Below are 17583 nucleotides of genomic sequence, written 5' to 3'. Positions count from 1 at the left end.
TGCGGGATACAGCGGGACGTGGAATACAGCGGGACGTGGAATACAGCAGGGCACAGATTACAGGGAGGGCACAGAATACAGCGAGGGGTGCGGTATAGAGCAGAGCGCATTATACATTGGGGTGTAGTATACAGTGGCGCACTATGCCAGCAGTCTTCGATGACACTTTAGACATTAGGATCACTTTCCGGTCACCAACAAAATGGCTCCACACTGTGATCCTAAACATCATCTTCCCTTATCTTTTAGGAAACACCCAGAATGGGAGGGTGAGGTGTGACATCATACACATGGGAGCAGATTCCACCCACTGTTACTGCAGTTGTAATGTGAGCTAGATGTACACTAGGATTTAAGCAGCTGCTCCCCTAGTGTTTAAGAGTGGAAAATATCAATTTAATTTTTTTTTAGATTTTGCTCAAATAAAATCAAATAATATTTAAACATAACATTAAAACATTAATACTTTACAGTTTTTCAGTGATTGAAATTTTTTTTTCTGATGACACCTTCCCTTTAAACCAAGCTTTCAGACGTGATCATGCGGACATAGCTTATGTGCACCGCCTGATCGCCAGGATGTACCTATACTTCATAGGTTGGGAGCCCCTTCCAGATTATGAGGTATGAGTATGTCAAAGGTTGTGAACGGGTTAAATTCACTTCATGGTGTCCGGTCAAATTAACACTAAAATCACCTTCCACTATTAATTAAATTTATTTTTCACTGTCTCATACTTTTTATTCCATTTGTGTCCAATACAAGGAATTCTCGGGAAACGGTTCCCTTATGGGTTTCCACCTGAATGGTCTAGGTGGGGGAGCGTGCAGCCATCAGGTTCCGCTCCTGTCTGTACAGCCCCAGGCTCTCCTCCTTCGGGAGAAGAGCTAGTCTAGATTGGCTCTTGGGTTCACTTTGGGGGCAGCCAGGTGAATACAGGAGCATGATTTGGGCTTTCCTTGCACTTTGTCCCGATTCCTCGCTTTGACCTTTTAGCTCAGAGGGATAGCGATCGATTAGTGAGGGCCCTTTTTTTGAACTGGGCTGTGATAAAAAAAACTAAACAAAGTAGTGCACAAGAATGTGGTTTACATGGCACCATTTACATTTTTTCAGGGCATGATTTTGAGATTTCAAAATAAAAAAGTGAAAATACTGGTAAATATTTTTTTTAACCCCTAGAACAAAATAAAATGTCTTTTCTGGTCATGTAATTTGCATCAAATTCATTGTAAATCAAATATCCCAAATTAATTTAAACAAATCTGGGAAATTTGAATGGTTCCAAATTCACATCCTCATTAATAATGTGTATCAGTCGGCAGAACTAAACCGTATTACAGGAGACACATAATGTTGGGGAGGTTTAAAGTGTGAGGAAAGAGTTAACTTCAAATTGAATAGATGGACATTCATGTTGTTTTCTAAGATGAACAAGCAAGCCCAGCTGCGCTATGACGCTGAGAGCGGATTCAAGGACTCTAGATGCGGAGACCCAAGGACAGAGATAAGACCTGCGCCTAGTCTAAAGCCCACTTTACACGTTGCAATTAGTTGTACAATCGCATTTGCGATGTGACACGCCCAGGTTGCATACGGGATCTTATGCGATTGCACGTTGGTCGTTCATTTGCTGTCACACGTGCGTTAGTAGTCTATGTTAAATTGGTCAATTTTGTGTGCGATCCTTTAGATCATGTGTTCTGTGACGTATGCATTGGGCACCTTTTTTTTTTTTTTTTATTTATTGACTTGCCAAGCGTGTGTAATGTGTAGGGATGTGTTTTTACTATGTCATCTGCCATTCAGCTCTGCTACATGGCCGCTAACAGCAGACACAGACAGCCATGTAGCAGAGCTGAATGGCAGATGACAGCAGACACAGACAGAGCCGCACTGTCAGAATGAACTCGGGTGAACTTCACCCGACTTCATTGTCATGCTGCGGCTCTGTCTGTGTCGCGTCCTGATTAGCGGTCACCTGTGAAGGACTCACCGGTGACCGCTAATCTCCTAAGTTACTGAAGTTAGCAGCCCTCTCTCATACTCACCAATCCCCGATCCCCGGCGCTGCACGGCGTTCACACTGCTCCGGCGGCTTTTACTGTTTTGAAAAAGCCGGCCGCCCATTAAACAATCTCGTATTCCCTGCTTTCCACGCCCACCGGCGCCTGTGATTGGTTACAGTGAGACACGCCCCCCACGCTGAGTGACAGGTGTCACACTGCACCCAATCACAGCAGCCGGTGGGCGGGTCTATACTGTGTAGTGAAATAAATAATTAAATAATTAAAAAAAACGGCGTGCGGTTCCCCCCAATTTTAAAACCAGCCAGATAAAGCTATACGGCTGCAGGCTGGTATTCTCAGGATGGGGAGCTCCACGTTATGGGGAGCCCCCCAGCCTAACAATATCAGCCAACAGCCGCCCAGAATTGCCGCATACATTATATGCGACAGTTCTGGGACTGTACCCGGCTCTTCCCGATTTGCCCTGGTGCGTTGGCAAATCGGGGTAATAAGGAGTTATTGGCAGCCCATAGCTGCCAATAAGTCCTAGATTAATCATGTCAGGCGTCTATGAGACACCCTCCATGATTAATCTGTAAATTACAGTAAATAAACACACACACCAGAAAAAATCCTTTATTAGAAATAAAAAACACACACATATACCCTGGTTCACCACTTTAATCAGCCCCAAAAAGCCCTCCTTGTCCGGCGTAATCCAGGATGCTCCAGCGTCGCTTCCAGCGCTGCTGCATGGAGGTGACCGGAGCTGCAGAATACACCGCCGCTCCGGTCACCTCCACGCAGGTAATGAGGTTACCCGCTGTCACTGGATCCAGCGGTGGCCGCGGGTAACCTCAGTGACAGCTCAGCTCATCGCGCTACTCACCGCCGCTCCTCTCACCTCCACGCAGCAACTGAGGTGAGTAGCGCGATGAGCTGAGCTGTCACTGAGGTTACCCGCGGCCACCGCTGGATCCAGTGACAGCGGGTAACCTCAGTGACAGCAGCTGATCGCGCGGCTGTCTTCATTACCTGCGTGGAGGTGACCGGAGCGGCGGTGTATTCTGCAGCTCCGGTCACCTCCATGCAGCAGCGCTGGAAGCGACGCTGGAGCATCCTGGATTACGCCGGACAAGGAGGGCTTTTTGGGGCTGATTAAAGTGGTGAACCAGGGTATATGTGTGTGTTTTTTATTTCTAATAAAGGATTTTTTCGGGTGTGTGTGTTTATTACTGTAATTTACAGATTAATCATGGAGGGTGTCTCATAGACGCCTGACATGATTAATCTAGGACTTATTGGCAGCTATGGGCTGCCAATAACTCCTTATTACCCCGATTTGCCAACGCACCAGGGTAAATCAGGAAGAGCCGGGTACAGTCCCAGAACTGTCGCATATAATGTATGCGGCAATTCTGGGCGGCTGTTGGCTGATATTATTAGGCTGGGGGGCTCCCCATAACGTGGAGCTCCCCATCCTGAGAATACCAGCCTGCAGCCGTATGGCTTTATCTGGCTGGTTTTAAAATTGGGGGGGACCGCACGCCGTTTTTTTTAATTATTTAATTATTTATTTCACTACACAGTATAGACCCGCCCACCGGCTGCTGTGATTGGGTGCAGTGTGACACCTGTCACTCAGCGTGGGGGGCGTGTCTCACTGTAACCAATCACAGGCGCCGGTGGGCGTGGAAAGCAGGGAATACGAGATTGTTTAATGGGCGGCCGGCTTTTTCAAAACAGTAAAAGCCGGCGGAGCAGTGTGAATGCAGTGCAGCGCCGGGGATCGGGGATCGGTGAGTATATGAGAGAGGGGGATAGACTGACATGGACAGAGAGTGAGGGACAGAGATAGTGACCGACTGACAGAGATTAGTGAATGACAGACATTGTGAGGCGCTTCAGAACGCAGCTTTTCAGCTGCGCTCTGAAGCAGACCTTTTATAAGCTGCGGTGCAGAGCGCACACCTGCGCACATAGCATCAGACACCAAAATCGTATGAGGGATGTCACACGTTACAATTCACTAGGTTCGTGCAACAAAACGCTCAATTCTAGAGAATGATACGATGTGTTTGCGATCAACGGTTTTGCGTTCAATCCTGATCGCACGTAGCTGTCACACGCAGATACCTCACAAACGATGCCGGATGTGCGTCACTTACAACTTGACCCCAACGACGGATTGTGAGATATATTGAAGCGTGTGTAGCGGGCTTAAGACAATAAGAGTTGTGTTTTTTACTTTGAAATGGAAAGTTACGCTTACGCCAAGAATCGAAACTCATTTATGCTTTACCGAGAAACGAAAGTTATTCCTTTGTACACGACATAGCTACGCCCCTATTAGCTTGATAAACCCTGTACGTGTGAAAATAAACGAGTCTTCGGAGCGCACATCTCTTGCTTATGTGCAGATACCAGTCTCTTGTCTGTATCTCATTAAGGCTGAGAGAAGCTATGGGGGGGCCCGGGACTCCCTCCGCATTTGGTCATCGCTGGCAACAGTTGTGACCTATTGGTCAACTTAACATTTCTGGCGCCAGAGAACAGGGACTCGCATAAAAATCCGAAATCCAGTGGACCGTCTTGCCATTCCAAGGACGAGGGGACCAAAAAAACCTGGCCAGGTAAGAGTTGAACCTTCTTCTGCTCTTTTGCTCCCGATCTCTGTCCTGTCTCTCCTCACCGCTGCAAGAGGGACACTGTGAGTAGAAAACTGGGTAATTGGCGGGTCACTACTGAACTCTGAAAGAACTTTTGCCAGTAGATGTTTTTTCTCTGCTCAGTAGATGTTTTTTCTGTGTTTTGTCTCTGTGTCTGCTTTTCTGCGTTTTTGCCTCTGTGCTTCTGTCCTGTCTAAATGGATGTGATGTTCAATGCTCTAGTGTTAGTTGGAGGAGCCCTGTTTGCCATTTTTCTTGGATATAGAGTATATCTCTGGTACAAGAAGGGTAACCCATCACCATTCAACATACTCAGCCCCCTCTGAACAAAGTTAGGACACCACCTTAAAGTAGGAATGCAGATAAGGAGTCCGCTTCCAGGTACTTCCAAGATAGGTGGTTCTAGACCTCACCTTAGGTAGGAATACAGATAAGGAGTCAGTTTCCGGGTACTTCCAGGATAGGTGAGGCTAGTCCAAGGGACGTTCAAGGGTCTAAAAGCTGAAGAAAATAGACGAAGAATGGGACAAGGAATATCAAAGGACAGAGCTGGATGCACCTTGCAGCATTTCATTACGCGTTATCATGGAAAAAGAACAGCCAGTCAGTCTAAGGAAGTTTTTAAGACATTTGGATTGAAGGGAAAGGACCAATTGTACCCCAACAAATGGGACAAAATAAGAACTACCAGAGCAGGAGTAATAACAGATAAATCATGGACTGAAGTGGTCAGAACTCTTTCTGACATGGCAAAGACAGCCCACGATCAAGGTTGGATATATCATGAAAAATCAGACACATGGGAAGAAACTGAGAAGAGAGCTAATAAGGATTCTGAACCTCCCCCGTACCTGTCAACTACTCCTGTAACAACCCCATGTTATAAACAAGCCACAGCACCAGTGCCTCTCTATCCCGTGGTAGAAAGAAGAGCCTTCATAACACCACCTATTGATCCACAAAACCCAGATGCTCCCAGAGATCCGATCGCCCGTGGGTATGAGGTGTATGTACCCTGGACACCTGCTGAGCAGATGGCTGTCCTACGAAATGCTCCTAACCCGACTCGAAACCCAGTCAGTTTTTCACGTTATTTGGCCCAAATACAGGTCTCTTACCAGAGCACTTGGTTGGACATGGAGGGTTTATGTAGAGTCAAAATGTCCCCTGAAATGTATGCCAAACTTACTGCCCATCTGACAGGGCATGTCCCGGCCGATACCCATACTGTGGCATCTGGCCAAGCCTTCATGATAGCACTCAATTTTTCTGCGCCTAGGAGCAAAGAACTAAGGGCTGTAGCGCCTGGTCCCGCCAGATCCCGAGGGGGGCGCTCTCCCTCACATCTGCCCAGCCCCAGCATGGTCCCCACGTGCACTCCGGGTCCCAGCCCCCGGCAGCGACGTCCTTCCTCTTACCGGTCCCATTGCCCTGCAGGCTCTGCTCCTGGTTCGGGTACTGCTGTGCGTCCTGCTCACTCCCGGGTCTGGCGCCCTGCTCCAGGAGCTGCTGCAGCCTCTTCCTGTCTCCCGTCCACACACAGATCTGCAGTAAGTGATTCTAGGCTGTGCGCGAGGCCACGCCCCCTTTCTTAAAGCGGTAGCGCCCCATTATCTGGAAGTGACCTCAGAGGTCACCTGTTACCATATGGCTATTTAGGTTCACCTTCCCTGGCAGCAGGCGCCCGAGCAACGCTCCTACTAGTGCATTGCTAGTGTCCAGGCCCCTGTGTACTACCGTTTGTATCTGTGCATCATCTACCTGTTGCTAATCTTCTGTCTCGCCGTAGTGCCATCTGTACCTTTCCGACTGTGGACGTCACCGGCCATACCTACAGTGGACGTCACCGTGCCATACCTACTGTGGACGTCACCGGCCATACCTGCAGTGGATGTCACCATGCCATACCTACAGTGAACGTCTCTCTGCCACCTGCTGTGAACATCTCGGTGCCACAACCGTGTTCTGTCTGCTGCGGACGTCACACCCATGCTACACCTGGCCGTACAGAGACTCCTACTACCGGTTCCTGGCTGCCGTGCATCTAGGCCCTTTGAGGAGGCACCGCACAGTCCCTGTATAGGGGTTCGCTGCTGGTCGTCTTCTCAGGGGAGTCCGGTGCACGGTCCAGTGGGTCCACCTCTGGACGCTCGCCGCTCCTCGGTGAGCGTAACAAGGGCACAATGGGACCAGTGCATCAAGGTCCTGTGGAGAATGTCAGCTCATTTTACTACAGATTGATGCAGTCATTCGCAGATGAAGGGCTGGACTTACAAGCAGGCGCAATATGTCGCCTCATGGTAAGATCCTTCATGGATGGAATACATGCACCTCTGGCAGATAGGTTGAAAGCGTGCTGCCCCGAATGGAGAAACATGGAAGACATAGATCTTATAGTCAACAAAGCAAGTGGATTGGAAACCGACGCAAAGGATAAAAGGACCAAGAAAGTCGTCATAGCGGAAGTGGACGGTCAGCCAGAAGTCACAAGAAAACAGGGACCGACCTGCTACCATTGTGGGATCAGAGGACACGTGATCAGAGACTGCAGAAAGAAAAAGAGGGAAGGTCAAAACCAACCCGAGCGTCAGGAAGAAAAGACTGCCTGACTTGCGGCAACACGGGATAGGGATGCCAGAGGTCCGTTTATACACGTCCCCCTTCAAATTGGTAGCAAGGAAATTAGGGCTCTGGTGAACTCAGGAGCCTCGCGCTCCGTGCTCCCCAGTGATCTGGTACCTGAAGGCTCCATCTCGCCCGAGTCTACTATAGTATCCGGTTTTGATGGACAAGCCCAGATAATCCCAATAACTCATCCATTAAAGGTGAAAACTTGGACCACACATATTCATGTCCAAATTCTTAGTGTCCCCCCTGGGTGGAGATGCCCTAATGGGAGCAGATGTACTATCAAGATTACAGACTCAGATTGTCTACAATGAAGATGGATCTGCTGTCCTGTGAATTCCGCAGGATATTCCTGAAGAAGTCCTGTGCACTATCCAAATGATCGAAGATCGACCAGAATTTGATGCCACACAGGAAGCAATCACGGATCCTGTACTTCTCCAAGTTCCTGCAAAACTCTGGTCCACATCGAAAACTGACCTCGACACACTACCCGTGCCCCCTGTAAAAGTATCAGTTAAACCTGGAATTACACCACCACAGTTAAGACAATATCCTCTTAACGCTCAACAGGAAGCTGCCCTGGATCACCAAATAAAAGAACTAGTGAAGTCGGGAGCCCTCAGAACTACTAAGTCTCCATACAATACTCCGCTATTCCCTGTCAAGAAGAAACAGGTGAAGAAAGGTAACCCAGTTGCGTATCGCATAGTACACGATCTGAGGGCAGTGAACTCAATACTGGAGCCCCTCACTCCCGTTGTTCCCAATCCACATACTCTTCTCACACAGGTACCGGCTACATCTACCCATTACACGGTCATAGATCTTGCTAATGCTTTTTTCTTTGTACCACTGGACCCAGCATGTCAAGACCTTTTTGCATTCACGCACAAGCAAAATCAATACACGTGGACAAGGCTGCCAGAGGATTTTTAGGACTCATATCATTCTGCAGACAATGGATTCCTAATGCGTCACTACTCATGCAACCATTGTATAATTGCACCAAGAATTCTCCATTCTTCCTTACAGAAGAAGCTCGACAAAGCTTCCAGCGCCTCAAGGAACTAGTGATTGATGCTCCGGCTTTGGCACTATCAAACTATGATCTCACCTTATACCTGTTCGTGGCAGAACTTCAAGGATTTGCCGTGGGAATACTCACCCAGAAGACGGAAAAACATCACATAATCGGGTACTACTCCTCTCAACTCGACGTCACCAAAGCAGCACCTACCTTTGTCCGTGCTGTCACAGCAGTTTCAAACATACTGCAGAAAGCATCCGAAATCTCACTTGACTTCCCGACCACCATCCTTACCAGCCATGACATCTATGCTGTTCTCAACCAAGTGCAGCTCAAACACCTCTCCAAGACAAGTCAGACTTCAATGTGCGCTATTGCTACCCCCAAACATCTCATTCGCTTAAGTAACCAGTCTAAACCTTGCTGATCTGTTGATCTTCACAAGTTTAGAAGGGGGGACAGAGGAAGAGAGTGACAAACGTACCAGCGCACCATTTGACCACAATTGTCAAGAACTAATCCAACATGAGACGAAGCTCCTGCACAATATTCCAACACCACTTACAAATCCAGACTTTGAACTTTTTGTGGATGGTAGTAGATATGCCGATGAAACAAGCAAATTCCACACCGGATTTGGGGTAGTAACCCTACATGAAGTCATAACCAAGCAACCACTACCTCGGCACATATCTGCCCAAGAAGCAGAACTTCTCGCCCTTATGTGGGCAATTGAGTTTCTGGAAGAACGGACAGCAAACATCTACACGGACTCAGCCTATGCACACGGCATTGTGCACGATTTTGGCACTATCTGGCAAGCTAGATGATTTTTCACAGCGACAGGAAATCCCATCAGGCATGGAGCCTCAGTGAAAAGACTAATAGAAGGAGCCTTGAAACCAAAGCAGTTGGCAATCATAAAGATTGCTGCTCAAACACCTGAGGCTAGGGGAAATCACTTGGCCGACCAAGCAGCAAAACAAGCAGCCTTGCTCCCTTTGAAGGAGATGGAAACAGTGTCAACGACGGAGGAAAAGACGCAGAACCTCTCTGAGACACAGGAAAATGCCTCTTTGGAAGAAAAGGTCGGATGGCGGGCCAAGGGGGCACAAAAAGTGGAGGGGATTTGGCGCCTGAATGGACTTTCCGTCCTGCCACGAAGAAACTTCCCTGCCATTTTCCAAATACTCCACTACCCTACGCACGGTAGCTTAAATTCAATCATGAACCAGATGCAACCTCATTGGGTAGCCCCCGGCTTCAGACAATACGCCTCCCAGAGAATAAAAGCTTGTCACATCTATCAACAGCATAATCCAGGCCAACTAACGAAAACCCCGCAAAGACACATGCCAAAAACGTTTGCCCCATTCCAAAGAGTACAAATAGACTATATCCAGCTGCCAAGACATGGCATCTACGAGTTTGTACTTGTCTGTGTAGACCTCTTCTCAGGATGGCCAGAGGCCTACCCTGTCAGCTCAGCCACGGCCAAAATCACAGCAAAGAAAATGGCCTGTGAGCTGGTACCCCGGTTTGGACTCTCCGAAGTCATAGAGTCAGACCGAGGTACCCATTTCACTGGACAAGTTTTCCAGAATACCTGTTCCCTGTTAGGCATTCAGTCAGCCTTACACACACCTTACCACCCACAGTCATCAGTGGAAAGGTTAAATGGGACTTTAAAGCTCAAACTAGCCAAGGCAGTGGAGGAGACTGGTAGACCTTGGACAGAATGTCTCCCCATAGTTCTTTACTCTATAAGGACCACCCCACATCTCTACTTTTGAAATACTGTTTGAAAGTGCCCCCAGATTAGGATGCTACTTCCCACAGGAATTACACCTGCAATGTGATAGCCTAACATCTTATGTTGTCTCCCTGCAGCAGAGACTAACTGAAACCCACCAAAGGGTCTATTCTTCTCTGACCGACCGTGATGCCGTTCCAGGAACCCACCCCAGCACGTGAGAAAGACCCTCGAGCCCCGATTCTAAGGACCTTTGACTGTCCAGCTGACCACACCGACCTCCGTCAAATTAGAGGGGAGATCGATATGGATCCATGCCAGCCACTGCAAGAAGGCCTAATACAGCTGATAAGTATTTATATGTGTACTTCCTTTTTGGGGCCTTCTACACCACGGCAGAATTAATTTGAGACCCGCCATGAAGTGTTAGCTGAAAAACTTGAGGTCACAGACTGTTGGATATGTACACACGCACCTTTGACAGCCTCCTCCATGCCTTACTTAGCTATACCAGTCCCCTAGGCCAACTTCCCTGATGGTGCTTCCTGAAAAACGTATCAGCTTTTATAGATCTAGTGCATAGACTAATACTACAACATTCTGCCATCTGGGATCTCCCGCCGCAAACCTACTGGATTTGTGGCTACAACGCCTACAAATGGCTACCAGTGGGAGTAAATGGCCCTTGCACCCTTGCCCGTTTGACGCCTGCCACCTTAATTATTAATACTACAGATATACCGGCAGGAAAAATGCCTCTCCACCTACTGGTAAAAAGAGCGGCAGATAACAAAGACAGGCCTAGTGGCCGACCCCATGTAATTCATATGAGCCATGTCAACAAATTTTTCAGCACCCTTTTCCTCTACCCTATGGTAATGCAGATGTATGATAAGTTGGTGGAAAGCACTGACTATCTTGATGATCAAATTTTCGAGGTTCTCCAAGCAGTAAATAGTACCATTGCCATACAGAGACAATTAATCATTGTAACCAACCAACATACTTTGGTACTGGATTACCTCACAGCTGCCCAAGGGGGGATGTGCCAAATAATAGGCCCTAGCTGTTGTCACTACATAGACCCAAAGGGAACCTTAAAAGCGCAAGCCAGCCTAACTGAGATACAAAAGCTGAGGAAAAAACATGATGAGGAGGTACTTAGAAGCTCAGATGCTTGGTCAAGCAATACCTTTTCAATGTTTAAAGCAGGGGTGGGGAACCTTTTTTCAGCCGGGGGCCATTTGGAAATTTCTACCAACCTTCGGGGGCCGCACAAAATTATCAATGTGAAAATTACCCGGCTATATTTGGTCAATTAACTCACCCCTACTGTGGCGGCCGAAGCGGTTTCTCTTTGGTGCGGCTGTGATGTTGGATGATACTAATCATGTTTCTTCTCACAACTGCTTTTCTGTCTCGGTCTGAAGCGCAGTCAACTCTTTGTGATAATAATATTTGATAAATCATATACAACACATAGGAGACACTGGAGGCACACACAACACATAGGAGACACTGGAGGCACACACAACACATAGGAGACACTGGGACTGCTCTATATACATTACAGGAGTCACTGAAGGCACATACATCACTGGAGGGGCTGGGGGCATATACATCACATTGAAAACGCTGGGACTGACGTATACACAACAGAAAGGAAACGCTGGGACTGCTGTATATACACATCACAGGAGACACTGGAGGCACATACATCTCATGAGGAGCTATATATGCTCCCAGCCCCTCCTGTGATGTAAATGCCCACAGCCCCTCCTGTGTTGTGTATGTCCCCAGTGTCTCCTGTGATGTATATGCCCCCAGCATCTCCAATGTGATGTACAAGTCACAGGAGACGCTGAAGGCAAATAACACAAGAGGGGCTGGGGGGCATACACAACGCAAGAGGGGCTGGGGGGCATACACAACGCAAGAGGTGCTGGGGGGCATACACATAACAGGAGACGCTGGGGGCATACAGAACGCAAGAGATGCTGGGGGGCATACACATAACAGGAGACACTGGGGGGCATACACAACACAAGAGGGACTGGGGGGCATACACAACGCAAGAGGGGCTGGGGGGCATACAGAAAAAAAGAAGGGCTGGGGGACATACACATCACAAGAGGAGCTGGGGGCAAAGACATCACTGAGGGGGCACAGACATCACTGAGGGAACACAACACTGGGGGTGATGCACAGCATTGGGAGGGCACACAGCACTGCCCCCCAGTAATGTCAGGGCTCTGCACACAGCACCTGCAGAGCCCTGACATTACTGGGGAGCCACAAACCTGAGGTGATAGACAGCATGGGGTGAGGGACACAGCACTGATCGTTGCACACAACTCTGGGGGGAGGGTACACAAAGTACTGGACGGGGAGCAGAGTGCAGGCGCGCACACACAGCGCCGGAGACAGTGCAGGCCGGAGGGCAGAGGGGCGGGCAGATCGCTCTGAAGTTGAAAGGTGCGGTCACACCACACGACAAGACATAGGGGCGGGCACATCGCTCCGAGGGCAGAGGGGGCACATCGCTCCGGAGGGCAGAGGGGCGGGCAGACCGCTCCGGAGGGCAGAGGGGCGGCACACCGCACGAGGGGAAAGAGGGGCCGGCAGATCGCTCCGGAGGGCAGAGGGGCGGCACACCGCACGAGGGGAAAGAGGGGCGGGCAGATCGCTCCGGAGGGCAGAGGGGCGGCCACACCACACGAGGGGAAAGAGGGGCGGGCAGATCGCTCCGGAGGGCAGAGGGGCGGGCACACCGCACGAGGGGAAAGAGGGGCGGGCAGATCGCTCCGGAGGGCAGAGGGGCGGGCACACCGCACGAGGGGAAAGAGGGGCGGCCACATCGCTCCGGAGGGCAGAGGGGCGGGCACACACAGCACGAGGGGACTGAGGGGCGGGCACATCGCTCCGGAGGGCAGAGGGGCGGGCACACACACAGCACGAGGGGACTGAGGGGCGGGCACACACCGCTGATTACGCTACTGGACAGCGGGAGAGCCCATTGGTTCTCCCAAACAGTGCATGTGGTGATTTAAAGGGCTGGCGGCCCCAGCACTGCAGCCCCCGGGAATGTGCCCGGGGGCCGCATAAAAGGTCATGGCGGGCCGCATGCGGCCCGCGGGCCGGAGGTTCCCCACCCCTGGTTTAAAGGGAACCTGTCATCAGAAATTTAGCTTTAAACCTAAAAGTTTCCCCCTCTGCAGCTCGTGGGCTGCATTCTAGCAAGGTTCCTGTACTTTTTGTGCCCCCTTTGAAACCAAATTAAACACTTTATAAAAGGTGTACCTTTTTGTCTGCAATTCTTGTAAATTATCCATGGGGGCGGGCTCTCTTGCGTCCGTTGTTGTCCCTCCTGCAGATTGACGCTGTCCCCCATTGCTCCATTTCATATCTCAGGACCCGCCCACTGCGCCCGAGGTCCCGTGCACGCGAGGACCGCTGGTGACGTGGTCGCAGGCACGAGATTATGGGCGGTGCTGTGATTGCATCGCAAGTGCCCGCCCATAATCTCGTGACCGCAATCTCCCCTCTGCCTCCAGCGTTCTGCGCAAGCGCTGGAAGATGACCCGACGTCACCTCCTTCCCATCCTGCGCTGCAGCAGGAAATAGATGGGAGGAGCGGAGCAGGCCACCATAGGATACGAGGAGACGTGGAGAGGATCTGAGCGACGTACACAGTAAAAAAAAACATGTAAAATCAAACACATTGTCTTCTGAAAAGTGAAAAGCACTAAACTTTTTTTGTTTTTTTTTTTTGTAACCTGTGCTGTACTGCTCCGCTCCTCCCATCTATTTCCTGCTGCAGGGCAGGATGGGAAGGAGGTGACGTCGGGTCATCTTCCAGCGCTTGCGCAGAACGCTGGAGGCAGAGGGGAGATCGCGGTCACGATATTATGGGTGGGCACTTGCGATGCAATCACAGCGCCGCCCATAATCTCGTGCATGCGACCACGTCACCAGCGGTCCTCGCGTGCACGGGACCTCGGGCGCAGTGGGCGGGTCCTGAGATATGAAATGGAGCAATGGGGGACGGCGTCAATCTGCAGGAGGGACAGCAACGGACGCAAGAGAGCCCGCCCCCATGGATAATTTACAAGAATTACAGACAAAAAAGGTACAACTTTATAAAGTGTTTAATTTGGTTTCAAAGGGGGCACAAAAAGTACAGGAACATTGCTAGAATGCAGCCCACGAGCTGCAGAGGGGGAAACTTTTAGGTTTAAAGCTAAATTTCTGATGACAGGTTCCCTTTAACCCCGCAAACTGGTTTAAGGGAATAGGAGGATGGTTAATGGGGATACTGCAATCAGTATTCCAAGTGTTACTCTGTCTATTAGTTGCCTATGTAGTGTTTAAATTGCTAATGGCTTTATTTTCCTGCTGCTTGAAGAAATGCAAATACAGTGATTATTGAGCACCAGTATGAAATCACTAATATGCTTTTTATTCTCTGCTCTTTCCTCTAGAATCACCTTGGCGTATTATGATGTGACTCTTGTCGGGAGGTATGTAGGCTCACTACCCGGAGGACGGATGTGGATTTGAAGATTTCACATCCCCAGGCAACCCGCGGCTTGGACAGCATCTGGGGACCAGCCTGCTATTCCAGCTTCTCAATAGGACCCAGTCCCATCACACATGCCAAAGGGGGGATTGTGAGGAAAGAGTTAACTTAAAATTGAATAGATGGACATTCATGTTGCTTTCTAAGATGAACAAGCAAGCTCAGCTGCGCTATGACGCTGAGAGCGGATTCAAGGACTCTAGATGCGGAGACCCAAGGACAGAGATAAGACCTGCGCCTAGTCTAAGACAATAAGAGTTATGTTTTTTACTTTGAAATGGAAAGTTACGCTTACGCCAAGAATCGAAACTCATTTATGCTTTACCGAGAAACAAAAGTTATTCCTTTTGTAACAGAGGTACTGGTCCTATAGTCGATGGGAGGTATGTGTCGCAGAGATGGTTATCCTCTGTAATGTAAGCCCGAGAGTAAGCTCCAGTACATGTAGTGCTGGGAGAATATTAGGAGAATATTAGGGCCGGGTTTTACGAGCAGCCGGAGAGATGGGTGGGTCTGGCTGCTCACATACCTCCACTTCTGGGTCTGCTTGTGGATATAAAAGGAGACCAGGAGTCTCATAGGGTGTCTGTGTTTGGGGATTGATGGACTCTAACAGAGAGGAGCTCTGTGTGAAAGTGGACTGTTTATGCCGAGCGGGCACGCCCGCAGTGACACGGACTTATTGTTTTGTTTTTTTTTTGTTATTTTATACCTTTGTGGCCGAAAAGGCTTGCTTTATGTTTCTGCTGAAGCAGGTTATGAGACTTTTAAAATAAACCTGCTGGACTTTTCTAATGAAACCATTCCTGTCTTTACCTCAACACGCAGCCAAGTGAGTAGCCTTGTTACATTTGGTGGAGAATGCGGGCATCGTTCCCAGGAAACACGTGTGACGGCGGCAGGAGCAATATGTCCTGGGTGAAGGCGGCTGTGAGTGGCAAGGCTGATTCACCCAAGATGGAGGACATGATTAAACACCTGGTGCAGGCTCAGCAGCAACAACAACAAGCCCAGCAGCTACAACAACAGGCCCAGCAGGAAACCAATAGGCTGTTGTTACAACAGTTGCAGCAGCAGCGAGAGGAACAGCAGCAGCAGATTAAACTTCTTGCAGAGGCAATACGTGGTCCGAAAACTGATCCAACCGAGAGACCAGGTGAGGACTCATGCGTCCGGAAGGCGGTAAGGAATGCGATGCAGAAAATGACCCCTGGGGATGACATAGAGACCTTTTTACCGGTGTTCGAGAGAATTGCCGAGCAATAGAAACTTCCGCAAGTACTGTGGGCGGAGGTGCTGGCGCCATACTTAACAGGCGAGCCGCAGAAGGCATACTATGACTTGGCCCAACAAGATGCGCAAGAATATGTAAAATTAAAAACCGAAATCTTGGCACGCCTGGGGGTGACAATGACTGTCAGGGCCCAACGGGTCCATCGCTGGGCGTATCACCGTGGCAAACCGTCCCACTCCCAGATGTTTGAGTTAGTACACTTGGTCCAGAAATGGTTGATGCCAGAGACTTCTACCCCAGCACAGATGGTGGAGCGAGTGGTAATGGATCGGTTCGTGCACTCCCTTCCGAGGCCGGTACAGACATGGGTTGCCCAGGGTGATCCCCAGAATGCTGACGACCTGGTCGGTTTGGTCGAGCAATATCAGGTGGTAGAGGGGTCGTTGGGGAAGCCACAGAACTCACCCTCAACATACTGGGGTTCCCAACAGGGGGTGGATACCCAAAAAGGGGCAGGATGTTCAAGGTCAAAAGGGGGCGCCGGAGCTAGTACCGAAGGTCTCAACTGGGGACATAATTTGCTTTAGATGCCATGTCCCAGGTCATATTGCTGCCCGTTGTCCCCTGACCACCGAACAGATGGAATGTAACTTAGGTCGGCGGTGCTCCTATTACGCATATCCGGCCTGCAGTGTGGACTGTCCCTCCAGTGAGGGGCCACAAGCATGTCCCGTAAAGGTAGACGGGGTGCGAATGACTGGTCTATTAGACTCGGGGAGTTTGGTGACCCTGATAAGGGCCACACCCCCGCTGAACTTGATCCCAGGAAAGAGGATTGGAGTCCGCTGTATCCACGGGGATGCGAAAGACTATCCTGTGGCCAGAGTGATTATTGAGACGATGCAAGGTTCTGATTCCCGCGACGTGGGCGTGGTCCCGGACTTGTTGCACCCCATTATCCTTGGTCGAGACTTTTCCTTATTTTGGGACTTGTGGGGGAAGGGGGACGTGACCGGAGGCTCGGAGCAAAGCCAGATCGCTCCAAACAAAGCCCTACCACAGCCGGTGTCTGACTGTTTCCCTTTGTGTGTGCTTGTGGGTGATGAGGAGGAGACAACGTCTTCTGAGCCAGATGTTCCTGAGTTAGGGGTGAGCATAGAAAACTTTGGGTCTGCCCAGCATAGGGACCTAGCTCTGAGGGAAGCATTCAATAGTGTAACAGTCATAAATGGAATAGCTCAGGAGCCCGGAGCTGACACTAGATTTCCATATTTCATGATGGGCGGGGATTTGTTGTACCGGTCACAAAGATAGGAGAGGAAACAATTGAGCAACTGCTAGTCCCAGGGCCCTATAGGCGGAAAGTGTTGGACTTAGCCCATTCACATATCTTGGGTGGCCACCTGGGCGTAGATAAAATGCAAGAAAGGATTACTAGAAGGTTTTTCTGGCCCGGATGTTACCGTGAGATCAGGGAGTATTGCAGGTCCTGTCCCACCTGCCAGCTAACCGCTCCAACTTCTCATTTCCGCAGTCCCCCAGTGCCGTTACCCATCATAGAAGTTCCATTTGAGAGAATTGCCATGGACTTGGTAGGTCCTCTTGTCAAGTCTGCTCGTGGGCACCAATATATATTGGTGGTCCTCGATTATGCAACACGCTACCCGGAAGCAGTGCCCC

General features: G+C 49.8%; 1 protein-coding gene across 1 annotated transcript in view; it reads right to left on the bottom strand.

The window, feature by feature from the left end:
- LOC142312887 (uncharacterized) overlaps nt 1-17583 on the bottom strand; it is a 206464-nt gene that overhangs the window by 18106 nt on the left and 170775 nt on the right. The window contains exon 19 of the mRNA XM_075351872.1: nt 1042-1045. Within this exon, the coding sequence (XP_075207987.1) occupies nt 1042-1045 (4 nt within the window). The remainder of the gene's footprint in view (nt 1-1041; nt 1046-17583) is intronic.

The sequence above is a fragment of the Anomaloglossus baeobatrachus genome, chromosome 5, assembly GCF_048569485.1.
Source record: "Anomaloglossus baeobatrachus isolate aAnoBae1 chromosome 5, aAnoBae1.hap1, whole genome shotgun sequence".
Classification (NCBI taxonomy): Eukaryota; Metazoa; Chordata; class Amphibia; order Anura; family Aromobatidae; genus Anomaloglossus; species Anomaloglossus baeobatrachus.
The sequence above is the reverse complement of the archived record's forward strand: the minus strand, read 5'-3'. Positions and strand labels throughout refer to the sequence as shown.